Source organism: Lycorma delicatula, chromosome 10 (genome assembly GCF_047948215.1).
Source record: "Lycorma delicatula isolate Av1 chromosome 10, ASM4794821v1, whole genome shotgun sequence".
NCBI classification, from domain to species: domain Eukaryota; kingdom Metazoa; phylum Arthropoda; class Insecta; order Hemiptera; family Fulgoridae; genus Lycorma; species Lycorma delicatula.
The window spans coordinates 92,668,339-92,696,045 of record NC_134464.1 but is presented as its reverse complement, the minus strand read 5'-3'; the positions used below and the strand labels follow the sequence as shown (position 1 = coordinate 92,696,045).

Here is a 27,707-nt window from a genome sequence, read left to right as displayed (position 1 = left end):
TAGAGGAAGAAAAGCGAGCGCTGACAGAATATATTGAAGTCAAGAACGGTTGAAGGAAGCCTGCAAAGAAGGGACTCTAAAAGGGAACATAGTAAGAAACAATAGAAAAGTCTAATGGCTAATAACAGAAGAGAAAGATGTCTGAATAAACCACTGCTCGGCCAGTATATTAACAACATCCAAGAGGTCCTAGAGGTTAGCAAAAGCAGTGGCTAAAGTAAAGAACATTGAAGAAAGAAACGGAAGATCTTGTAGTAGCAGTTCAAAGCCAAGCACTACAAATCGATACCATCAAAGGCCAAAATCGATAAGACTCAGAGCGATAGCAAATGTCAACTGTGCAAAGAGGCTGAAGAGACAATTAACGCTTAATTATCAGCTGCAAGAAGATCGCATAAACGGACTATTTAAAGAGGCATAACAAAGTAGCCGCTATCATTCATCGGCAATTAAACAAGAAGTGTAGAAAAGGAACAGCAAAAAGCGGTGAAATATTATTAAAGCTTTTGTCCACGAAATATTACGATATAAGGACCGAGAAGCGTGAATTACACGATTCGGTTTTTAGTACAGCACTGTTCGCCAAGAAAAAAAAACGGCTTCGAAGAAGATGCCTTGAAAACCTCATGAAGATCCGGGTATCGAGGAACGGCGTTGTAGGGCCGATTGACCCGGGGGAGAGGTCAGCGTGACAGAGGAACCGTTCTGTCCGCACAAGCACGGGTGAACGGTGGTAATGACGCTCGCGAGACACCAGACCCTCGTGAAACCGTCACCTTTCGGTGGCATTGATGCGGACTGGACTGGAGGAACATATTGTCCGATGCATCCCCGCTAAGGGTTCATACATGTCTGAGAACCGCGCAAACCTTTTGGCGAGTCAGGTTTCTAGACTGGGAATAAGGCACAGTTTTTGGTTTAACGAGTTCAACTCCCACAAACTCAGGGGGTGTTGTTCTTGGGCCTTTTAGTGCCAGCACGGCTCCTAGGAACGATACCAATATTTTTGCTCCTTCCGTTAAAAGTATGATGCCCGGAGTCTGCGGTAGTTCCATCACTGTGCACGCTAAACGAAAAAAAATTGGTGGAAACATCAGCCAAGCAAAATAGTTGAAAACGACCGAATGAAAATTGATCCTCTGGGATTTCAGAATTCAAACCGACAGAGTACAACACACCAGACATCACTGTAGGGAGGAAAAAACGCGTTTGGATAAGAGATATCGCTATTCCCGGTGAACGTCGACTCCAACAGGAAGAACTTAAAAAAAAAAGCTATAAATCGACTATGGAAAAAGAAGACCACTGAAGGTCCAATAGTAATGGCGTCCTTGGAGTTACACTAACAAGCCTCCAAAACCTGGTGAAATAATTCTACTGCGCTCACCAACGGAAAATAATAATAATTACTAAACACGTGAATTAAATTTTTATTATTGTTAAAAATAATTAACAAATATAGTTTAAAATAAAAGTTGTTTATATTTAAAACAGGTTTTCAACTAACAATGATGTAAAAGACTTCGTTACTGCTACCACGGGCGTTGTAATTAAAATAGAGGAAGTATTTTTTTAAATTAAAATACTATCAGTGGTCTTAAAACACGTTTCAGGAAAAAATTTACATTATACATAAACAATTAGAGTAATATCATTGTGTTGGTATCATTAATATCAATAATTTAGTTATATATATTTTATATATATATTTATATTTTTATGTATATATGTATAAAATTGTTCGTTATAATTAAAATTATCTGAACTTTAAAAATCACAAGCAATTTTTGATCCGTTATCCATCACTCGTTTTGTTACATTCGGTAGGAAATATTTGAAAAAATATGCCATAAAATTACTAAAAATAAATATAAACAGATTATATTAATTTAGCGTATAAAGAGTTAGAGATAATAGCTTTGTTAGAAATGAATTAATTAATAATCGAGAGAATAGTAATAATAATGAGAATATTTGTTCAGGAAAATCTCACTAGACTTCTCATTGATAACTTTTGGTTTTATTTTTTTCCTTTTTTTATTGAATCATCATGTCATATTATTGATTGGCATGATGCTATCTTCATTCATTTTAATTTTATCATAATGTTTTTCTTTTCTTTTTTTAACGTATTTATTACATCCTTTATGCTAAATGTGTTTCTTTTTTTTAATATATATCAGTATTTTACTTAATAACTTTTCCAAATATCACATCCAGGATGTTTTAATATATATTAATTGTTTATGTCGTCTCTTTAAAAATTCTCCCAAAATTTATTTATTTTATTCTTCTATTGTAGCGATTAAAAGTTGTTCATTACGAGCTTTACTAAACCTTTACCTGTAAAACTACATTTCAAAACCCGCTTATTATTCTTCTTTCTGATTTTACTATTGTCCATGTTTCCCCAGTATAAAAATCCATACCAAACTCAAATAGATATTTATATGTTACGATTATTTTTATATTTTACTTGATACTAGCAGATTTATTTCCTCGTGAAAATATCCTTTTTTATGTTATCAAAACAACAAATTTTTCAAGTTTTAATGCATTATTTATCCTATTGTAGTCGATTTTTTTTACCGCAATTTACTAAATTGTTGATATTATTTACATTGTTTCTTTGATAAATTAATTTTATCGCATTATTTATCTACTTCTAGGCTAGTGTTTATAGCTATAAAGGCCGTCTCTCCATCCCAACTTCCAAACACTTCTATCCCGCCAACTTTCCACCTCCAAATTCCTTCTCCACCGCTTCAGACATTCACTGCTTTGCAGGTCGTCCGCTTTTCCTCCTCTCTCCTGGTGTCCATTTCAACATCCTCCTAGACCTTCATTTTCCTCCTCCGTTTTCCGAACTTGCCCGTACCATTGTAGTCTTCTTCCCTCCAAAACGTCAATCACTTTACCGGTTGCTCCAATTCTTCTTCTGATCTCCTCGTTCCTTAAGCATCGCTATTATTTATTTTCTTTAATAAATTTTATCTACACCGAACTTAGTTTATTCTAAAATCCTTGTATTATTATTTTATACTTAAGCTGAAAAGCGACGGGAAAGATTATTTCTTTTAACTTCTTTCGAATCAAAAATTGTATTTTTTCCGGTTTCTCTCTAAAAACTCCTAACGATTATTAGGTAAAAGATTTCATCGTATGCAATATTACTATCTACGCGTTACAGATTAATATTTTTTAACCGTAATTTAAATGGAAATCCGTGGAATCAATAGAAAAGTTTAATAATTTAAATAAAATTCAACCGTTTTATTTGAATAAATTTTAAATATTAGGACGATTAGGGTCCAATTAAACGATATAATTTACTTAACTGTCTGTTCTCCGTCCGCTACAAGGATAACAGCAAAATTCATGAAGCTATTTACATCTCTTTTATACCGTGTTATAATATTTCATAAATAAACCTGATTTTGTATTAAAATACCGCTAAATACTCTAATATATTTTCAACAGTACCTGAAAATATTTAGCCTAAATACAATTAATAATATAAAAACAAAATAATCTGTTGAAAAAATTTCAAAATATTTATTTCATATTATATTAGCGTTAAGTATTATTACTCTCATTAAAATTAAAATTTGTTTAGCATTATTTTACACTTAACATTGATATATGTATGAAAAAAAAATTACTGTGCTTTCAAAGTCTTTGAGCATAGGATAGTAGTTATAATAATTAAATAAGTCTTTTATTTTGATTATATAATTACAAAGTTCAATGACACTTAATTATATGTTTATATATATAAACTAAATAAAATATTTATTCTACCTACTACTTAATGGTTACCTCATTTTTTTTGGAAATTTTTATTCGTTTAGTTTTTTTTTATATTTGAATCGTCTAACTTTAACAAATACATTTTATTATTTTTTAAAGTAGTTTGCTAAACGATCTATTACAACATTTAAATAAAAAGGATTTAAATAGTTTTAAATAAGGTATACTTTTTTCGTTACGCTTTATAAAAAGAGTAAGCAAATTAAAAAAAAATAAATAAATAAAAATAAGGATTATTTTTAAAAAAACAGAATGACCTTTAAATAAGAAACATAGGAATCGATTAAGACACTTTTTTATATAATAGAGTTAATAAATAGGATTAATTATATATTTAAATATTTATTGATAAATACTTAAAAATCAAATCGCCTACCAATCTATATATTTGTATTTATAAAAAAAAAGCAATATAGTTTCTCCGCCTGAAATCAAACAAATAAAAAAACAATATAGAAGAAAAGCAATATTCTTTTTTCATTATTACACAAAAAAAAAAAGAATACGCGTTTCTCTGCCTGAAATCAAACTATTATATGAAGTTTATGAAAGTATATCAAGAAGAAACTTCTTACATCTGTACATTCATATTTATAATATAAGATGGTTTGTATGTATTTTATTGAAAGTAATGTTAGGTAGAAGTAATATTCCCGATATATTATTTCTCTATTTTTGTTAAAGCATCAATATTGCCGACTGTAGACATTCAAACAATATTTTATTAATAATTACAATAAAATAGTAATAAAAAAAGGTAAAGGTATTCATTATTTAAATTTATATACGTATAACTTTTATAATTCTCTCTCTCTACATTAACATTACCGATGAGCTGTGATTAGAAATTTTGTAATGCTATAGAACTCAGATTCAAATGTACTAATTTAATTTTATTTTTTATTATAATTAAATTAAATGTTATTTTTATAATAATATTTCGATATCTTGGGTTTTAATTAATGTCATTAGGCCAGGAACGATTGGGATTTTTTAACTAAATGATAATATAAATATAATTAATTTCTTAGAGTAATATATAATATTACAATATTATAAACATTATTCTTTGTAATTTTTTAATAAAAATTACATTTTTAAACAAAAAACAATTCAATTCTTATTTATAAAAGAGTCAAATGAAATTTTTAATTAAAAAAAAGGTAGTTGAATAAAAATAAACAGAAATAGATTGTAACATTAAGGGTTTTAATTATGTAGAAAATTCCGGCAAAGTTTTGAATAATTTTCCCAGCTTTATCCTTGACAGATTTTTATTTCAAATACTCTATAGGGTTTATAAATATTAAATACTTTAATATTATTATTTATAATTGATGGAGTGAACTGTAAAATACAAAATTAAAATAGATTTTAGATAATAAATTTAACAAACGACCTTTTAAATTAATTTTTACAGGATGTTAGTAAATATTCTGACGAAATTTCACTAGATGATAGAGATCGTCGAATATATTAATGTTTTACGTATGTAAAAATGAATATCCCGCTATATGAGTCCCTTATATGGAACCATTTTAATTAAATTACACGCTTTAATATAAAATCTCTTTAATTATATTTTAAGAAAATAAAACGTGAAATTAGGGACCGCCTTATTCACTCCTCTACAGCACCCTAAAAATTAATAAAATTAAGATCTCAAACACAGAAATACTTCGGCCTAATTTGGTATCTGATGATTAAGTTGGCTTAAAAATACGAAGATAAAAATCTAAAAAAATATAATTTTGAATATGGCGTATTCCGTGATCGGTTTAGTGTCATAGGTTATATAAATATGTATATATATATATATATATGTTTAAATAAATTCAAAAAATATACTATAAACAAAATTGTTACCGCACGCTCTTTAACTATCCTATATTAAAGAGCAGTGTTTCTCAGCCGCACGCCTAACACGCTCGTTTAAGAATCAAATGCGAATTCCAAAAACCGTGCCCAGAAGCTTCCGATTTCAACCGCTGTGGCGAACTCTATTTGCGTCGATGATAATAAAATCAAAATGGCGCTTGAACGGCTCTTGCATACAATCGCTTCACTACTCTTCCGATCAAAGCTTACGAGTAACGTAAGGAGATAACAAATCGATTATCTATCTGTTTTACGCCCTCTCAACTGTGAGAAAAAATGTTCCTGTTTGCGGTCGCTTACGCCATAATGAAGTTGAGCCTAATAATTTCGTTCAAAACTTTCAACTTGTGATGCGTAATATTCGACAAACTCATTCATATTGGCTTCACAGATCTAACGGCAACGGTCCGAAGTGTAGGGACTTCGCACTTCTACATTACACTGTTGTGTACTGCACGGGCCGGACACCCTATTTTTTTTTTTTTTTGCAGTCGTGTTTTTTAATTTTTAACAGACTTAAAACTTGTCAGTAATTCGTCTCGAAAATTTTCATAACCAAATTAATAAAAAAAATTAACCCGATTGTATTCCCCTCTTTAAGTCCGATCGATTTAAAATTTTAGTTCTGCGGATAACTCTTGTAGAAATACAACTGGATCGAATTTCAAGTTACTACAATACCGGTAAAAAATTTGATATTTAAAACGGTGGAAAGTATGCCCCCACCCTTTATTTAATTAAGTTCAAAGTTTAATTGCATTCACATCCCACACATTGAATTATTTGAGCCGATTTTCACGTTTTAATGTTTGACAGTCTAGAGATATTAGAAGAAAATACTGGTCAACACAAACATCCTTCTGGAGTTGTTTTTTGTATTTTTCAGTTGAAGGGATCATGTAAATCGAGATTTGAAAAAAACCAGACCATATCTTTCCTTAATTCCAGCAGCTATATACTCGTAGATTTTGCCCGTAAATTAAAAATATAAATAAATCGTTAAAGTGATATAACTGATAACTTTAATATAACACTTTTCGATTTTTTTGTAGTTTTTCATTTGAGTCGTTTATATATTATCGTTTCAAAGTTAAATAAAAGTAATTTTATATTTTATTTTATTTAGTCGGTCTTGAGGTTGAAAACAGAGTATGAAAGGTACAGTCGTTAATTAGCAAAACTGATGTAAAGTACCTATCGATGTGAAAATCGGGTAGTCGTGGTAGAACGCTATCTTCTTTATAAATGGCCTAATCTACTTCATAAATAAACATAATTAAACCTGTAAAAAAAAAAGGTTAAAACATAATAATATGAGGTAATTAACTCATTAGACCTTTTAGCATATTATTTAACTTAACGAAACGTAACGAACGTCGTTAAAAGTTCTTCGCTTTGTTGAGGTTTTTTATAACGATTAAAACGTTACACGATAATAATTCAAGAAAGCTATATAATAAATTGTTTTTATTTTTAATATTGTAATCTTAAAGTTTATTACAGATTGTAACGACACATTGAAAATGGAAAAAAATTATAGTTGCATGACAAAGAGTTATGCACTAGTTAGTTAATCGGGAATTCTTGTGTTTAAACGACAAATTCACGCTTTCATCTTGATGTACAATAGAAAACATCAATTATATATATCTGCTATTATATTTATAAAATTATCTTTTATTTAAGGGAAAAATAAGATTCAAATAACGTAGATTTAAAAGACAATAAATCTAATTCCTAAAAGTTTTTTTTTTAATTAAATATAAATTGAAGTAAATATGATTGTTTTATTATTGAAATAACCTTTCTGGCTTTACCGGTAAGTTTTTTCAGTTTAATTACTAAAAGTCTTTTTTTAATTTTCAATAATAATCGTTTAAAATATAAGTAAAAAATAAGTAAAATAAAAATTTAAAATATAAGTAAAAATAAAGTAAAATTATTTTTAATTTTGGGGTCCCTTATGAATGAGATTATTTTTATCGATAATATTGATTAGGGAAACAAAAAGGTTTAACCGTCTTTTCCAAATTTAAAATAAAAATGTTTTGATTTCGGGGTCTCCCTTACTCTATGAGGACAATTTTGTAAAATTTATTTTATAAAGAAATAACAAAAAAGAATTAAATAAAATTGTTTAAAAATATGAAAAAATAAATTAAAAACCTTATGATATTAATAAAAAAAATATTCTTATTTTGTTGGATTCGATGTACGTTATAGATCCAAAAATTACTTAAATTTTAATTGTTTTTAAAGTCGCAAAGAAAACCAATCTTTTTTTAATAAAAATTAGTGTTAGATCCTGAAAAAAAATTAATATATTTTTTTAGAGGTTGGGAATAAATTTTAAGAAACATTTTTCTAAAAATATTCATGTAGCCTATGGTTAACCTTAACAAATCTGTTTAAGAAAGGTTTTTTGTAAACTTAACTATAATTCCTTCAGTAGAGGCTGAAATATGCAAAAAAAAAAACGATTTTGAAGAAAACTTCTGCAATTTAGGGTGAGGTCTATAATTAAAAATAAAAAATTGTAAACCTTTCTTAATAGCTCCTTGATTGTGCTTGATATGAAGTATAAACTTTCAAAAGAATTTTTTGAGAAATATTTAAAACGAAGTGAGATACAGAAAAAACAAAAAAAATATTTCAATTTTTTAACAGATGGAAGTTGATTTTTTGAAGAAAACACATCATTGGGTTATTTAAACAATCATTGTAGGTAAAAAATTTGGTTTATTAAAGTATTCTCTAAAATCCCTCTGAAGAAAATCGAAATTGGTTTTATCACGATCCCCCACCCCTTAAGGAGTTTTTTAAAAAAATGAATACAAACAATGTCCCATTTATAGAAATATTTTAGCCAAATTTGAAACAATTCGTTTCGGTCAATACTGATATATAAGGCCAAAAGCAATGCGTTATAATTATGCGTTATATAGCACAAACTTTTTTTTTTTTTTTGCTAGGTGAACTAGTTAATTTAAGGTGAATTATAGTTTCTCGGCTTTTCATCCGGAGGTTCCGGGTTCGAATCCTGGTCAGGCATGAAATTTTTACACGCTACAAAATTTTCATTTTATCTCATCCTTTGATGCAATACCTAACGGTGGTTCCGGAGGCTTAAAAACCAAAAAGGTGAGCTAGTTGGATCCTAAAACGTAAAAAAATTTAAAAAATGCAATACATGATTACTGCAATTTTTACATGATTACTATAATTTTCCTTTTAATATATGTATTCTAGCTATATTCGCCAGGAAAGTAATTCAGGATAAATAGTAATTAGGAAATTTCATTTTTAAAATTTCGTTAACATTTTTATTAACCCGATTTTAACTCGGAAAAAGGATTTCATGAATCAAGTTTTTAATCAAAAAATGATGGGGACATTTAATAATTCACTATTTGAAAGACAAAGCTGAGGTAATATGATAAAAATTAAAATAACCTCCGTACAGAAATCGAATTTAAATTGAATCTATAAATTTTACGTTAATCTAAGGGAATTTATTTTAGAAACTCAAAAGGGCAAGCAATTAAAAATACTTTTGACTGTAGGAAGAACGATACGTTAACAAGTTAAAATAAATCTTTGATAGAGTCAAAATGATAGTTAAACTAACAAAAAGGTTTTCCAAGCAAGGAAAACCAATAAAACGAATCTTTATTTATTAAATGGAATAAACAAATCTATGGAAAAATAAATTATAATATTTATTTTAACAAATAGGGTAAAGAAAACCATATATCTTTTTATCACTGAATTCTCTAAATCGGAAATAGCTATCGGATTTCATAATTATTAAATAATATCTCTTTTTTTAACCGTCGTGCATCCAAGATCAGTTGTTATAAATAGCTTAAACTTTTTTTAGAAAAAGTCAATTTATTGATTTTTTTTATTAAATTAATATTTAAACAATTTTTTTTTCATTTTATGAATTTCAAGCAGATTTCTTATTAAGCAATATAAAAAAGTGGACTATTTTTTTTTTTTTTAAATCGCTTTAATTTTTTGTCAATTTTGTAATTAATCTAAACCTTCTTTAACCAAACTATTCTAATGATGAATAGATTAATTATTCCTAAGTATTGTTTTAATACATAAGTAGTTTTAAAATAGTTTTTAAATACTTCATAATATTTTAATAACTAATATTTTAAATATTAGTTTTAAATAAACTATATTAATATAACCTAGTTATAACTTAGTTATTAACTAATAATTTAATATTTTAAATAGTTTTAAAATATTTAAACTTAAAATTATAAAACATAAACACTTATATAGTAACATTTTTGAAACGTATGATTTATTGTCATTTATAAGTTGCATCAAAATCACCAAAATTCATTTTTTACTACTTATGAAGTTAAAAACGAGAGGCTAATGAAAATTTCATAACTACAAAGAAAAAATTACCTTAACCGCAAAATTTTGCAAATCCCACCAAATTGAAAGTCTTTATACGGACGTATAATTAATTATTGGGAAAAACTTAGATACCCAGAATTGTAGATATTAAAACAGATTATTCAAATCAGATCCTCTAATAATAAAAAAGGAGATGAACAGTAACTATTTACAAACGTCATTGAACTAGCACGAATCGAAACTATACAACCGGGTCATCTATTATTTTTCCAATAAACTTTTTAGAAGACGAATTCATCTTCTCTTTCAATAATAGGAGTTTAAGATTGGTAAAAACGCTGTGTAATAATGATTTTTTTAATAGTCGAGTAACCATCTAAGATTTGAGCAGTTTTTATAAACTTAAAGAATATTTCTAACTTTATAACACGAAATACTGATTATTTCGTTCCGATAATACATATGAAAGATTTACTAAAATTATAATGAAAATTAAAAAGATTTATCCTTATTTTCATTTGTAATTTGGATTTTGAACGATTGATAATTGTATTTCAGTCATTAAATCTAGGTTAATTAAGGAACAGTAACTGGAATAAAATTTCTTGGATCGCCAACTTTTGGAGCAAATTGTAGGTTAACAGTTCTGTTATCTTGTCCAACTCTTAAAAAGGTATTCCAGTCTAACAGAAAATAAAGTCCATTCGGTCGTGACGGAGGTGTTTCACCACCAAATGAATCTTCTAAGTCTTTTATGTTTGGTGAAGATTCAGTTGTTGTTGTAGTAGTTGTTTCAGATGATGATGTATCGCTATCTGTTGATGATGATGATGAAGATTGTGCGGGTTCAGATGTTGAAGGATCTGAAGTTGTTTCAGATGAATCTTCAGTCGGAGAAGTCGTTTCAGATTCTGATGATGAAGATGTGTCTGATTCTGATGTACTTTCCGGTTGTTGCCTTTTAACTTCATTTTTATACGCTTCTTGCATTTGATGAAGTTCTTCCATCGATAATGGATCCGGTTGCGTTATAATTTCTTGTAATTTTACCGACAATGAGTCTTTATTTTCTTCGTTATTTGTATAATTCCATTTGATAAAAGAATTTACATTGTTGATATTATTTACAAACGGATTACCTGGAACACCTTGAATTCTTACAAGTTCTTCTTCATCCGGTTCATAACCGTCAAAATTACCGTTTGCACCGTATACAACACCGTGATCTTCTTCATCATCCGCTTCGTTTTCACTTTGTGAAAAACTTAAATCGTCTTCGATTTCTTTATTATCATCGTTAAAAACAATCGCCGTTATATTATCCAGCTGTGCTCTAAATTCATCAGGATTTAACGAATACGTTTCGTTATTTTCAGATAATTTTTTAATATCGCCTAAGATTTTACTTATTCTTTCGGCTTGATCCGGTTTATCCAGTAATGCAGATTGCGTTACAGGATTAAATATATGACCTTTACCTCTTCGTTTTGAATCTTTTATTACTCCTAGATCTTCTAACATATCTCTCATTTCGTCGCTTAATACATCCGTATTTATATCTGCTAAAGTTATACTTGTATTATTTCGTTCTGTACTTTGTTCCTTAGTATTATTAATATTATATATATTTTCTTTATCGTTTTCTATCGTCGTACTATCAACGGTATCAGTATCAGTAGAATTATCAGACGACTGTTCTTGTTTATCTTCATCAAAATCTAATGATTTTTGCAACCTGTGCATCGATGGCGGTTGATTACTGCTTAATAAACCGAAATTCGACAATATTTTTTTCATATCGTTATCCATTACGTTATTATCGTTGTATTTACTTTTAACCGGTAAAGGTTTGAACGACATATATGAACTGATGTCAACAGTCGGATTAATAGGTTGAAAATTAACCGGTATTGGTGCTGACGTCGTAGTTTTTTCCAATTTTCTTGTATTCATACCACCGTCTGGTTGTCCCGGTACCAAACCTAAATCGGCTAACATCTGTTTCATTTCGGGCGTTAAACTTTCCACTGCACCTGATATATCTGGCATTAGTGTTGCGGTTGTTTTTGGTTTTGATGATTTCTTTCTTGGCCTTTTTGTGGTAGTGCTTGGTGGTGCGGTTGTTGTCGGTTTTAATGTTGTTTCTTGTCTGGGATGATTTTCTGGTAACGTTACGTACATTATATGTCCCTCCGGTTTATGATTTTTTGGTAAATTAAGACTGTTTAACGTGTTTCTCATATTATCTGGTAACGGAATTTCAACAGTCGATGGTTTTTGTGTTACAACAAATGGAGAATCGTAGGCGGTATACGGTTTCCATTGTTCTTCGCTACTAGATTCTAATGGCGGCTGAGTTGTGGTAGATGTTTTTAAATTTTGTACATACACCGGTCGTTTTTCTTCTAACGGCATCACTACGATAGGTTTCATCGGTTTTCTTCGTCTTTTATTTTGACGGCGCGTTGTGGACGGTGTAGTAGAAGTTTCAGCGGTCGGATTTACACTGTTAGTTAAATTTTTGTAAGATGGCGTTGTAGTACCTTCCAAAAGTAATCTTGTCATCGGCTCTTTAGTATACAAAACTTCTAATCCACCTCTTGAATCGTTATTTGGATTATACGGAAGCACGACTAACAAAGATTTTTCTTTTCGTGTACTATTATTATTATCATCATCATCGTTATTTTTATGTACGGTTTCATTTTGTTCTTCGGTTTTATTTGTACCTGTTTTAGTTATATTCTCTAAAATCGCTATTATCTCACCGCGTGTTAATCTAGGTAACGTCGGGTCTTTTGCTAATATCGCTTCAACTTTTGCTACTGTTTTATTCGCGTTCGGTTTTCTGGTTAATATTTCATTAAGTATTACGCTATCATTATCATCATCTATTTTTGACACTTCTGTTTCTTCCTTTGAAATTGTTTCTTTTAATTCTTGGGCAGACAATATTACCAAATAACACGTTCCAAGTATTAATGTACTCCAAATAAATCTGCTTACTCCCTGTAACAAAAAAAAAAAAAATATATATATATATAGAACATTTAAATATTTTGGATGGTGTGCATCATTACTCAACATAAATTTATAATGTTTTATGCTACGCCAGAAAAATTTCTTCTCAGAAAATGGATATGTTAATCCGTTAATAGTAAGAAAGCCTATCTGTTCATAAATTTGACATTCAGTTAAAGTATTAAACGATTAAACAAATCAGGAAGTGTTTTAGTAAGTAAAACGTACGTGGGGGTAAATGAATTCACGTAGTAATAGTTTTGTCGATAGGGCTTTTAACAATTTTAGTTTTCTTGTTTAAACTTAAAACATAGTGGTATCAAATGATTAATATGTTTTTATTTAATTATTTAAAATTTCTAAGTATTTTAATCTTCAATTTTCTCTAGATCAGCTCTAAAAATCTATTAAAAATTGTATTGTTTTTTGTATAATTAAAAGTAAAGAAATTGTGCTTAGAGGTTCGACAATTTTCAATATAAAGGGATACAAATTATTTCTGATTTATTGAAAAAATGAATTATAAAAAATACAGTTATTCCTAATACGGGAGAACTATTTTGTCTGTTAATAGATAGCATTTATTAAATGCAGAAAAGTGTAATCGCTCTGTTCAACTATGCATTCAAAAATAAAAGAGGTCCTTCTCACGTAACTACTCCCAAACTACTGTAAGAATGTACACGTTTTTATTTCCACTCTTCAATCACAATTTTTGTTAGAAAGTAATTAAATTAAATAATTTTAGTTAAATAAAATAAAAAAAATAATTGATATTTAAATATTAAAAATAAACTACGCGATTAAATTGGTAAATTTGTTATGATGCCAAAGTTTAATAATTTAATACCCAAAGCTACATTTAAACTTTCATAAATAAAAATACTAACAGAAAGTTAAAAAAAAACTAAGTTAAATTCATACATCTCTTCCTCTCTCATTCACTCTCTCTTCTGTCTCACTTTCTTTCTCTTTATTTAAAAAAAAATGATTTTCGTATTGCATTTATGGGACACGAATTCCCGTAAGTGTTTTCAGCTACCTCTAAATCAAACTGAAACGTTCAATTAATTATTCGTTGTAATACGCACAGGGTACGGAATAATTTTCAATTCGATTTGGAAATGTTAAAGAAGGTCCTTAAAGAAAAGAATCTTTGCTTCTCATTGGAAAATTATGATTTTTAAAGTTTATTTCACCGATTTATACAGTAAGACCCCGCTATATCGCGGTTCAAAAACTGTTGTGATGTTACAAGTGAGCGGTAGAATTAACAAATGAATAATATCTAAAGCGTAAAAAAGTAACTCGGTCTCGCTGGGTTTCGAACTCGATCGCCCGGTTGACTAGGTACTTGGTGCGTTAAGCCTCGCGGCTATACCAGTCTGTCGACCGTATAGCGAAATTTGTTCTATGTAAGTGGTGAAATTACGTTAGTTAGTGCCGACCGTCGCTGCTAGTACCGCCACACTCGCAAGGATGAAATACGGTATGCCGCATATTATATAAAAATATATTAATCTAAATAAATATTTTTAATTATAAAATATATTAAAATTAACATCATAAATGTAACTAAGGATAAAAAAAAAAATGTTATGAATTTATAAAAAAAAATTTTTATGTTATTTTATTCAGATTATAGATTAATTTTTAATAAATTAAACTCCTAAAATATATTGTAATCACATTAAAAAAAAAAAAATATTTGATATATTTATCTATTATATTTATTTACTAGTCCATTTTACAACGAAAGAGAGAGAAAAAAGTTATAAAAGTATTGATTGAACTTGTCGGGTTGGTTTTTCTTTTACCCTTCATCTAAAATTTCAAAAGAATTCGCTTGAGATTTCAAAGAGCTTTGATCTTTTTAATATCCTCCACTACTCCCTATCTGCATTTTGTACTTTTTTTGTAATTCAAGACGTAAAAATAATATAAAAACAAGCCCCTTTTTGTGGTACGTTATGAATTACTGTACTTGGAAAAAAAATGCGTATAATTACTAAAATATTTTGAAAATGATTTTAAAGAATATGTAAATTATTATGTAAATGTAATTAATCAATTTATAATATGTCTGATTTATTAATACTGATCAAATACACTTTTATGTAATAAATGTTATAAAAAATCTGCAAAATTGTTGACAAGGTTATTTTAATGTAATTTCGTTGAATAAGAAATATTTTTGAAATTTTCCTATTCGGAATTAATCGATATCATAATTTTTACTTAAAACTCACTTTTTAACTTTGAATCAAATCCATTTAATTTGTTTTTTTATTTTTATTATTATTATTTTTTTTTAAATACAAAATCAATATATACCAATTCTGTCTGGAAAGATGCCGATTGTCATTCTTATCCTCTCAGTTCAATATATGACAGATTTAATATCAATTGAATTTTAGGAAACGAAGTTCCTCCTGATTGATTGTTGCACAGAATTATCTGACAAAATCAGTTGTTGAAACTAAAAACCGCTTGTAAATTATGTCTTAATGGGAAGACATTTTTCCTATGAAAACCAGTTTTAAATCAACAATAGATACAGTAAGATATTTTATTCAGATAATAAAATATCTATATCTATCATATCAGATAAAATATCTATAATACATTGTATATAGATAATATTAGATGTAGTATATATACCTTGTAAAAAAGTAATATTTAGAAATAGAAAAATACCCGTCATTATTTTATGCATATAATGAAAGTTCAATAAAAATATTTACAACGTGAGTAAATGGACATGAATCTTTATTTTGAAAATTTTTAATTTTCTTTATCCTGAAAATAATTGATTGCCAATACCCAAAGGAATTTCCTCTCTCAAAAAAAAAAAAAATAATAATAAAAAAATAAATAAATAAAAAAACAAATTAAATGCATTCCTGAATCCATTTTTGTTACTTTCGGCGTGACGTCTGTACGTACGTACGTATGTATTTATGTATCTAGCAAAACTCAAAAAAGATTAGCCGTAGGATGTTGAAATTTAGGATTTAGAATTGTTGTAATATATAGTTGTGCAGCTTCCCTTTTGATTGCACTCGCCTGAACCAAAAGTGTCCAAAAAAGCCCAAAATCCCAAAATATTAATATTTTGTACTTTTTTTTAACTGCAGTAATATACTCTCATTGAAAACTTTTCAACGATATATCTTAAGCGGTACTTATTTTCATCGGTTCCAGAGTTATAGGCAAATAAAATTTTAATTAATGGAAATGTTTGGATCTTACAAGGGAAGGTACGTCAGACTTCTTTTTTTGAAAACTTTTTTTTAAAATTTATTTCTGTTAACTTTTTTTTAAATTTAAATATAATTAATTAATTTATTGATTAATTATATTTAATTTATTTTTAATTTATTGATTCAATAATTAATTATTAACTCGTGATTGTAAAAATATTTTTACAATAAATAATAATTGAATAATAACAATAAAAAAAATCAGAAGTTCTTAATTAGTGAAATAAAATTTTATGTACTTTTATAAATGTGTAGTAATAGATTTGGTGGAACACCTGATTACTTAATATTAATTATATTTTATAATTTAGAATCGTATTATTTTTGGATTTTTTAGTATGATTCTCTTTAATTTTATTTAATTATTCTGGAATTTCTGTTTAATTTTATCTACATTAACGTTAACGACAGTGACTGAAAAATAGACTCTCACAATAACAACATATACGCTGAGGCGTACATGCTCGATCATTAATAAATTGCAATTAATTCTTATATTTTATTTCATTTCTCCTCTGATATTGTCGGACAATATTCTCCCTAAGAAGGAGTTGATCATCATTTCGTTTATTTGTTTTCTGTTGCCAATTGTTTAATCGCTTTTTGTTTTGTTATAATTCTTGTGATCGTAATTTGTGTACACGTTCTCTAGTTTTCAAATTTGCTCTGTCTTTATATTCATCAACCTCTCTCAATCTTTTTATACATTCTTTGGTTTTAACATTTTCTTGCCCTATGTATTTATCTTCTTGTCGTATTTTTTTAGATATATTTCCTCATCTTATCTTTCTTTTTCCTCTTTGATTTTTTCTTTTTCATTTTTGATTATCGACCAAATAATCCAATAATAAAAACTAAATATTTTACACCGTAAGGTTGAAATTAACATTTGTAACCGGTATACAGGAGTTCATTAAACTAAAATTTAATTATTATTAACTTTTATTTATACGACGCACGAGAAATCTAAAACGTTTGTTAACCGACTCACGAAGATACGAATAATGTCGGTCTAGTAATATGATTAATAAAGGGGCTTTATCCTAACATTTTATGTAAGATTGTCGAATTAATAATTGTGTAAATAGTTGATGTTAATAAAAACTAATATTTCAGCAACTGTGCTGAAAAATTGGAGGAACGTATCTCACTTCCAAATGAAATAAGTTTAAATGAAGTGCAACAAAAAATGTGTATATGCAATTTAATAGGTGTTCGAGGAAGTCATGTGGTGTCCGCATGAGATTTTTTAAATTTAGGAAAAGTAGAAAATAGACATGATGTTAACAGATTTAATTTGATGCCTACTTCAGAAAGTCTTAAAAATTCTTTTCATTAAGTCTTAATTCAAATATTTTAATTTTAAGTTTATTTTTTATTCTAGATTTAAAAAAGTAGTATTTAAACGTAGCTTATTTTAATTGCAGTATACATTTACTTTTAAATATATATATAATATAACTATCATCCCCGTCGCGGCTTCGCTCGCGCTATATGGTTACTTGATTTTTGTCGAGGTCGGGATATTTAGCATGTCAGAGCCAGTTTCGCTCGCTTTTCACGTCTAGCCAGGGACTCGCCTCCTGGACCCCTCTACGTTCATTAAACTCATACTTTTGAGAAAAATAATGATAAATAAAAATTGCGATAAACTATCAATGCGTTGGAATTTCTTCAGACCAACCAATTTGGTCAGTACAGAACCCGAAACTTTCGGTGATCTGAAGAATTCGGGTTTCAAAATAGTCGGCATCCATCTTAAAAATATTAGTTAGAATCAGTTACCCCTTCGAAGAACGGGTAAAAAGGTATTTTTCCCGGTTCTTAGCGTTACTTGACAAAGTTTACTATGAGGTGACCGCACTTCAATCCTTTTATTTATTTATTTTTTTAATTATTTCTTTTTTTTAAATTTTTTAATTACTTTTATTTTACGTCCTTATGGTCAAGTAACCGGAGGTAGGTGCAGCCAGTCGTGTTGCACATACAGTAATAGTGGCTATGTTGGTTGAGCCGCCGTACTATACCCATTAAAAAATCGAATTTAATAAAAAACCGAAAATGGTTTTTAGTTATTTATCTGTGGCCCCCCACAAATCTGCCTGTTTGGCGCTGGTGGTAGGAGGCAGCTCCGGCATATTGTAATTCAGGTGAGTGGAGTTAGAGTAGCTACGTCGGGGTGCATAAAGTACCTCGGCCCAAATGGGGTGCACCTCGTCGGGGTGCATAAAGTGCTCACCTAAATGGATTACCAAAAGGGCTAAAGGGATCATGAACTACTTGTGTAATTTCATGAGGAATAGATACGGTCCCCGACCGAAGGTTAGGCGGCTTATTTTTTCGGTGGTACTGCCAGTGTTAGTATACGCCTGCTTGAGCGGACGCCCTCAAAGTAAAGAGAAACATAAACAAATTGAATTCTTTTCAGCGGCGGGCTGCTACACGTTAGTTTCGGCATACCGCACTGTCTCGCATAGATCCATTGAAGTTATTGCTGACTTCATGCCGATAGGATTGAAAATGGCCCGCGATAAAGATCCTATGAGGGTATGCCGAAAAAAGAAGCTTTGATTCTTGCTATGGATGAATGTCAGATGGAGTGGAAAGGTGCTCCCCCACATTTGTCTCCTTGGACGAGAAAATTGATTCCGGATGTGCGGCCGTGGGTTCGGAGAAATCACGGTGAGATGGATTACTATCTCGTCCAGTTCCTTTCGGCCCACGGTGAATTCACCAGCTACCTACTTAGATTTCGTAGGAGAGAGTCACCGGTATGTATACATTGTGGCTCTGAAGATACCCCGGAGCACACTGCGTTTGATTGTCCTAGGTAGGACGAAGCAAAGGCAGGAGCCAATCGAAGAGCTGACCCCTGACAATTTAGAGATACGCTGTAGCAGTTTATCTGAAGTTGTGCATGTTAGAATTTGATGAAGATCGGTCGAGTCGTTCTTCAGTTACGCTCAATTTAAGGTCGACAATAGATAATAGAATCTCAATTTGAAGTTATTTTTACTTTGTATTAGAATATTTTTCATTCGCTCTTAAGCAGCAAGTCACAGTGGTGAGCGATTTTAAATGTGATGTTTGTGTCGAATTATGATGTGAATCACAATTGTGATGTTTTTAATTGTTTCATCGAATTACGATTATAATAAATTTATTTTCTTATAAACAGAAAATATATTTTAATATAAAATTTAAAAATATATATCTATTTTGGTTTTCTTATTTAATTTTTGTTTTGTATATTTCTGCGCAAGAAATTATTCAAATAATCATACAAAAACAAAAAAAAAAAGAAGAGTGCGTCGATGCCTGGACACTCGACGGAAGCTAAGCTTCTTACGCAATTATATGAATTATTAATGGAGTAAAATAATGTATTCGCAATTTACACAAAGATAAAATCTTTTGTTAATAAGAAATATGAACTAACAATGAGATACACGTATCATAAAATATATTTATTTACATATTTATTACACGCGTATATGCATAAACCGTGTATGAGAGAGAGAGAGTGAGAGAAAGACAGAGAGAGTGAGAGAGAATGAATGAGAGCACGCTTAGCAAACATGCATGTTTATGTATGTAAAGTACGCGATAGGCATAATGGGTGGTAGGCATAATCAGCTAACGTGTGACGCTTTTTAGTGACGCTCATTTTTTCTTAGTTGACTCCTCATTCCGAAAACTGCGTTAAGAAGCTTCCCTTCAATATTATACAAAATAAAATAAAAAGTTGGTACAAAATAAACAAAAAATTCTTGCGCAGAACTATGCAAGAATTTTTTTTAAATTCCTTTTAATTCATTACATTGCATAGCAGCAACAGCTCCTAATATTTTAAATAAAACAAAAATCAAAAATAATAACAATACTTAAAAAAAATAACTATTACTTGTAAATTTAATTATCTCTGTATTTGATTATATGGCACAGACAAGGTCTAATGCCATTTGCCACGGCAAATTAATAACAATACTTAAAAAAAATAACTATTACTTGTAAATTTAATTATCTCTGTATTTGATTATATGGCACAGACAAGGTCTAATGCCATTTGCCACGGCAAATGGCATTAGACCTTGTATCTGTGCGCGGCAGAAAATATGGAAGATTAACGTTAACCAGGATAAATCAAAGCACGTCGCATTTGCTGTAATTAAAGGTGACTGTTCCAGTGTGTACGTGGATGGTGTATTGATCCCACAAGCAGAATGAACGCGATACCTAGGACGTCAACTAGATCGGCGTTTGACCAGAAAGTCTCACGTAGGATCAAAAGAAAACAACTGAAGGCGAAGTAGAAGGAACTGCATCGGCTTCTGCGGAGAAACTCACGTCGTCCGATAGTTCTGATTTACAAAGTTATCCTACGACTAATCTAGACTTACGGAGTGAAGTTGTGGGGAACAGCAAATAATAGTAACGTAGATATCGTACAACGCTTACAAAACAAGGTAACGAGAAAAATTGCAGAGGCAATTTATTTAATGTAAATGCATATCAACAATAGAAAATTAAATTAACATAAGAGAATTGTTTATTTTCTTTTGTTAAGAAATATGTTTTTTGTTTCTATAGAAATGTTTTGACTAACTACATCGTTGTTACTCTCTGATGGGTCAGAACCTTGTTTGTTGCTAATAAACAAAGTGACTCTGTCTTGCGCGGTGATTCAACTGAAGTCGTATGACTACAGTGTGGTAGGGCGGGGCCATGACCGTAGCCGCTAATAATTCTTCAAGCAGGTCAACAAAAATTAATCTCTGCGTCGAATCTACTTGAAGGAGGGACAGTATATCAATCCGTTTCTCGGATCGGTTTATCGAGTACGTGCTTGACTCTGATCGGCAAATAGGAACGTCTGTGAGTGAAAACCATAAAATCTTGCTCAACGGCACGAGGGTAGCGCGAAAATGGCCTGTAGCGTACCCAGAATACGCATTATAATCTTTATCGTTTAATATCAAACATTTTTTATTAACTTAACATTAAGCATTTAACGTGTTAAATATTTAATGCCTTAAACATTTTTTCTTAACTCGTAGTGCTCTGTTGAAGTTTTTCTTAAACAACTACTACTTTCTTCTACTACAGGACAAGTGTTTCTTGTCACTTATTTTAAATTTCACGGGCTAGTAAATATTTTTAGTACATAAGTACATAAGTTAGTTTTGGTTTATACGCTATAATTTTTTTTTCTTTTTGGCTTATTATATCGCCACGTAACCTTAAAGCTTGCGCGTGGGATACGGAAATGGAATTTTGTAGCGAATGAAAAATGCCGTGCCTGATTTAGATTCGTTCACGGGAGCTCCGAATGAAAGTTGTTCACGGGACCTCCGAATGAAAGACCGAGGTGTAAAATAAATAAAATTAAATAAATTTTTATCAAAAATTATTTTTCCAACAAAAAGAGTTTAAACATAAATCTTAGGTAGATTTTAATGTGCTACTATCTGTTCAGATAGATAGAAATTGAGATTTTTATTTGAAATTTAATTTTTAAGTCCTGTTCGACGTAGGTAATAATTTTCAATCGTATTAAAATCTATTTTTATTCATGACTAACTCTTAATTCAATCTATATTAGAAGTTACATAGAAAATATTATTACTGCTGCAAAATTGCATTTTGTTAAAAAATTTTTATATAATAATACTTGTAATTACTGATCATATAGACTTATTTACTACAATTAACAAGGTAACATATACAATCAAGAGACTAATTTTTTCTTCACTATTAACTATAACCTTCAGTATTTTTTCAAGAGGTCATCATGAATTTTTATTAATTTACCTGAATAATATCCCCTTATTAGAAATCATAAATCCGAAGGAGGTAATCTTATTGATGAACAGCAACATAACGATAATATCAATAACAAATTATAATGCATAAAGAAGAATTTTTTTTTTTTTTGCTCCATATAAAATACTTAACAATGGGCAAACGTTAAAAAAAGGGGTTCTCATAAAAAGATGTATGTATTAATATTTTATACCTGTAATTTTCAGTCCAGGTGGGTAAATAATTTTTTTTTCAGTATTTTTTAAAAATATTTTTAGTTATTCCTTTATTTTATCGGTTTACATTTTACTTTCTTTAACATTCTACATGGTTTTGATAATTATTTCTAATTTTTGAAGAAAACAAATTATATAAAATGTTGACTTATTTCAATTACGAAAACAATTATTATATAAGTTAATGTAGAAAAAGTTAAAATTTTAATTTTTGTTCAGATGTAGTATATCGAAATTCTAGTTCTCTTTTACTGGATTATAAAAAAGTTAAGCGTAGAAAAATAACCTAAAATTAAAACAAAATTTAATAGTTAAATTACGTGCCAGTAATTATTATATTTGTAACGAATCGATTTATTAATTCATCTCAGAAGTATTTGAAGCTTGTACGTGAGAATATAGAAATGGAATTTTGTAGCGAATGAAAAATGCCATGCCTGACGGGGATTCAAACCCGGGAACCCCGAATAAATGCAGACACGCTATCACTCAGCAACAGAGATTGAATGTTAGTTTTTTAAAGAAATAGTGGAAAAACTCGGATTTCTAATCTTCAATGGATAAAATCTGATAACAAACTTGTAATACTTTCCTGTCGTTGGTTATTTATTCTTATGTAGTGGAAAAATAATTACACAAGAAAAATGTTATCTACAATTTCTTTTTTGAAGTGGTGGGGATACTTCATTAGGATAAAACTTATAAAAACTTCATTTAGGATGAAGTTTTATTGTAAAATTATCATGTTTAAATACAGAAAAAAAGTTTTCAAAATTAGTATGTTTTTTATTTTCTCTTTCTCTCCATCTCCAAAATCATTTTCCAAGAAATATTTTAATTTTTCTTTATTTACTTTATTAAATGGAAGAAACTAAAAACAATTCTACTAAAAATTTACAGTCAATAAAAAGTTAACTAAGATTTCTTTTTTTGTTGTACGGAAGTGAATTATGGTGAAATTTTATTGTAATATTGTTACTAAAAGTTTATTATGTAGATTTTTAAAAATATTAAAAGTAACACTTTACATTTTATTAAAAATATAAAGCTTGAAACACGCATTCCCATACATATTTATGTATGTATGAACGTTCCCTTACTATTTTTTATTTTTTATTTATTTTTTTTTATTGGGATCCCTGGGTAATGAAACATCAATAAATGCAAAAAAACTATACCCAATTTTTTTTTTTACTTTCCTTCTTGCAGCGTAAAGCTGTCCTCTATAGCTCTGATACCATTATTGTAAAAATAAATCATAAAAAATATTAAAAAAGATAACAAATACAAAAAGATTTTTTTTTTTTCAAGTATAAAACTCGTTAAATGCAATCTTTTGAAAACCTATAGAGTAGAAAATCTTGAACGATTATTAGAAATAATCTATGGATTATTAAGATCTCTCTTCGTCTCGGAGATGTTTCACATCCGGAACTCTAGTACGAAGCCATTCCCCTTAAACCAGTGATTGCACTTAAAGAATCGGAGCAGAGAAGCACTCTCTATTCGTTGTAATGTGATACATAACGAAGAGCTTGCTGAATTTCGTATAACTCTGCCTTGTAGACACTAGGTTTTGCAGATAATCCCCAAAAGTGCGATACGTCATATAAGACTGCGATCTTCCGACGCCGTTCTCAGTCTAACACCCATCAGTGAATACACGGGTGAAATTTCTAAATTCCGCAGTCAGTCGTCGAAAAGCATTTGGAATATAAACGTCTGGTAATCGCTGTTCTATCTTCTCCTTCAGATCTATGCGGTTCTCCACCGTAGACATCAACCACGGCAGGGATTCTCTTCTTAACCCACCGGATTGGTCTAGTGGTGAACGCGTCTTCCCAAATCAGCTGATTTGGAAGTCGAGAGTTCCAGCGTTCAAGTCCTAGTAAAGCCGGTTATTTTTACACGGATTTGAATACTAGATCGTGGATACCGGTGTTCTTTGGCGGTTGGGTTTTCAATTAACCACACATCTCAGGAACGGTCGAACTGAGAATGTACAAGACTACACTTCATTTACATTCATACATATCATCCTCATTCATCCTCTGAAGAATTATCTAAACTGTAGTTACCGGAGGCTAAACAGGAAAGAAATAACAAGGGCTTCTCTTCTGGAGACAGGAAGAACGTCTGGCAGATCAATACCATAGCTTCCGCAGATTTCCATTCTCCTTATTCCAGCCGGTCTAGAAAAAGTGTGTTTTTTCCGATACTGTTCAGCCAAACTGCGTTTATAAAAGGAAACAAAATTTATATATATTGGGCTGACCAAGACGTAAGCTGCATGTCTTAGCAGGATTGTTTCCCTTCTGTAGTTCAGCGGCATCATTTCTGCTTCTGACAATATGCTGTCGATCGGACTGGAACGGAATGTAGCAAACTGTAGCAAGCCTGATTCCTTTGTTATGGATCACGTCGAGTTTCCTCAGATGAGACTTTTTGGCGGAGCCATACGCTATTGATCCGTAATCTATTCTAGATTGGACCAATGCTTTCTTTGTAAAGTCTCAACAATACTTCTTTATTAGAGCCGCAATTCAAATTTGACAGACACTTGATGATATTAGGGCTTTCTGACACTTAGTTACTAACTCTGTTGTAGCGCCATCTATGAAAGGTATCTATCCAAAGTGAAACCAAAGAAACAAACTGTTTCTTTATATCCAATAATACTGTTGTCTGTTATCCAAAATGGAGTTCTATATTCCGATTTTTTTGTAGTGAACTGCACAAGTCTTCTCAGTTGAAAACCGAAACCCATTCATATTTGTTACTTCGACGAGATTGTTAATAGCCGTCTGTAGCTTGTATTTGATCATTGCAGTTTGACTGCTGGCGTAAAAAATCACAAGGTCGTCCACGTATAAACTTCTTTCATATCAGGTGGTATAGCGGGAATAAGCTTGTTCACTGTGATTGTGAACAAAGTTCGCTAAGCGGCGATTCTTGTGATACACCATTTTGTAACTTCCTGAGTGACGAGTATTCGTTTCCAATTCTAATGTATAAGTGTCTTTCTTCTAAATAACCAGTAGTCGGGAGTCTTCCTTTTATTCCCCAATTTTGTAGTTGTTTTAAGATGCAGTATCTCCAAGCCGTATCAAAGGCTTTCTCTAAATCGATAACGGCAACCGCAATGTTTTTTTATTTATAAAGCTATTCAATTTGAAATTTTTAACGTTATTCATCCGGTCTGTGATGGAATGAAATTTACGATATCCCGCTTGATGGGTTGATATCCATTCTTCTTTTTCAAGGACCCACATAAGTCGATAGTTTATCATGCGTTCTAAAGTTTTTTTCTAAAGCGCAAGTAAGCGAGACAGGTCGCTTAAGACTTCGGCAGAGCAAGTTTACAGCAGCCCACTTTCAACCCGGCTCCACAACCGAGAAGAGGGATGAGCACTCCCCGTCCGCACTTAGTCCAGCGTCGGGAAAACAGATCACGGTCATGTCCCTCGACACCGCTGCAAACAGCAAAATTGAGAAGCACAACTGCAACCGGTTTGGATAACTCGAATCCGCCAATCCCGTACTCCACAGAGAGCTCCTGAGCAAGATCATTTCCCCGTCGGCCGACCTAAGTGAAAGTACCGAAGTAGGATGTGGTTGCCCGCCCCGAACTTGGGCATAAATGTTAACGCACGGACGTGGGGTTGGATTAATTCGGAGCATCATCATTATTATTATTATACAAAAATTAGAATATGTAAAGACCGGTTTCTAGATTTTTAAATTCCGAGTTTATAGGATTAAAATGGATTTTTGATTTTTGTTTGAAACTCGGTTATCTTTCTTAATTTCTTGGTAACAAATGAAGATACAACGTGATTTTTTGTGCGTATAATCTTCATGCGAATAATTTCTAAATTTCCTTAAATTCGACCTTTAAACGGACGAAGAAAAGTAAAAAAAAATTTGAACAATGATTGCATATTTTCCCCATTTCAGACTATACTAAACGAGATATTCAGTTTGATTTGGTGTTTAAAATACTCTTCAGATAAATATCTAAAAATCATTTGCGGGTTTATTGAATGTCAATTTTTTAGGAGTGATATGGTGTTGACCGTGGCGACTCAACCTACACAGCTGATGCCCCTGTTTGTTACTGTATGTGCGTCGCGACTGGCTGCCCCTGCTTCCGGTAACTAGACTAAAACAAAAAAAAAGAATCATTGACCTGACCGCATCAGAAAACATAAGTAACCATGTAGAGGGGCGAAGCCGTGACGGGGATTCTAGTATATGTATATATATATATATATATATAGACACAAATTGCAGTAATATAAAAAGTAAAGAAACTTAAAAAGGAATATTACGTCATTACAAATAAATACATAAATTTATCATTACAACAAAAATATTAGCAAATTTACATTTAATTTAATGAAATAGAGAAACTTATTTTATTTTAATGTTGTTTTACAATGTTTTACCCTATTAAGGAAATTTACTTTCACTATCACTCTATAACGTAGTAGTACAGTAAATTGCAATTCAGATATCTCACTAGTTGATGACCTTGCAATTAATACACATAATTTAATGGTGTATTGAACTCCGCAACACAATTTACCAGCGCAGTTGATTTTATTTCTTATTTCTTTATCTACACAGTTTTAATTATGTATGAAATAACTTATGCTAGTTTTTATTATATGGAGGCTAGTTGCATACACAATTAAATTATTTCTCGATATAGTTTCCGACCAAATTCAAGCACTAGTACCTTGACACCAGCTTAGCCTGTCTTTTCCGTTTTCAAAGAACGGTGCCGCCAAAGTTTAGCCTCTGGAACAACTGTAAGGTAATACTTTACGGGATGAATGGGGATAATATGTATGAATGTAAATGAAATGTAGTCCTTCTACAGTCTCAGGTCGACCATTCTTGAAATATGTGGTTAATTGATACCCAGCCACCAAAGAACGCCGGTATCCACGATCTAGAATTCAAATCCGTATAAAAGTAACTGCTTTTACTAGGAGTTGAACGCTGGAACTCTCAACCAAATCAGCTGAATAGCGATGACCCAACCCGGTGGGTTATTATTATAGATTCTGCCAAAAATCTCTACGGTCTCAAAATATTGTAGACATAATTTTTTTGTTTGAATCGGTTTGTTTGAATTTTTTGGGCTTGTTCGGCGAGAATGTTTGCATCCACTGTTTGGAACATTCTTTTGTCTCAATGATAATGAACTAATTCATATCTCTTCCCCAGTAAAAATACTATCAAGAAATCCAATTTTTTTATTCTGGTATTGCTGAAAGAAAGTCAATTCCGCTCTCATTCATTTTGTTTT

General features: G+C 30.5%; 1 protein-coding gene across 1 annotated transcript in view; it reads right to left on the bottom strand.

Moving 5' to 3' along the window:
• Nucleotides 1-10,009: 10,009 nt before the first annotated feature.
• LOC142331576 (uncharacterized) overlaps nt 10,010-27,707 on the bottom strand; it is a 103,161-nt gene continuing 85,463 nt past the window's right edge. Inside the window, exon 2 of the mRNA XM_075377578.1 lies at nt 10,010-13,077. Coding sequence (XP_075233693.1) covers nt 10,645-13,077 — 2,433 coding nt within the window. The 3' untranslated portion in view covers nt 10,010-10,644. The remainder of the gene's footprint in view (nt 13,078-27,707) is intronic.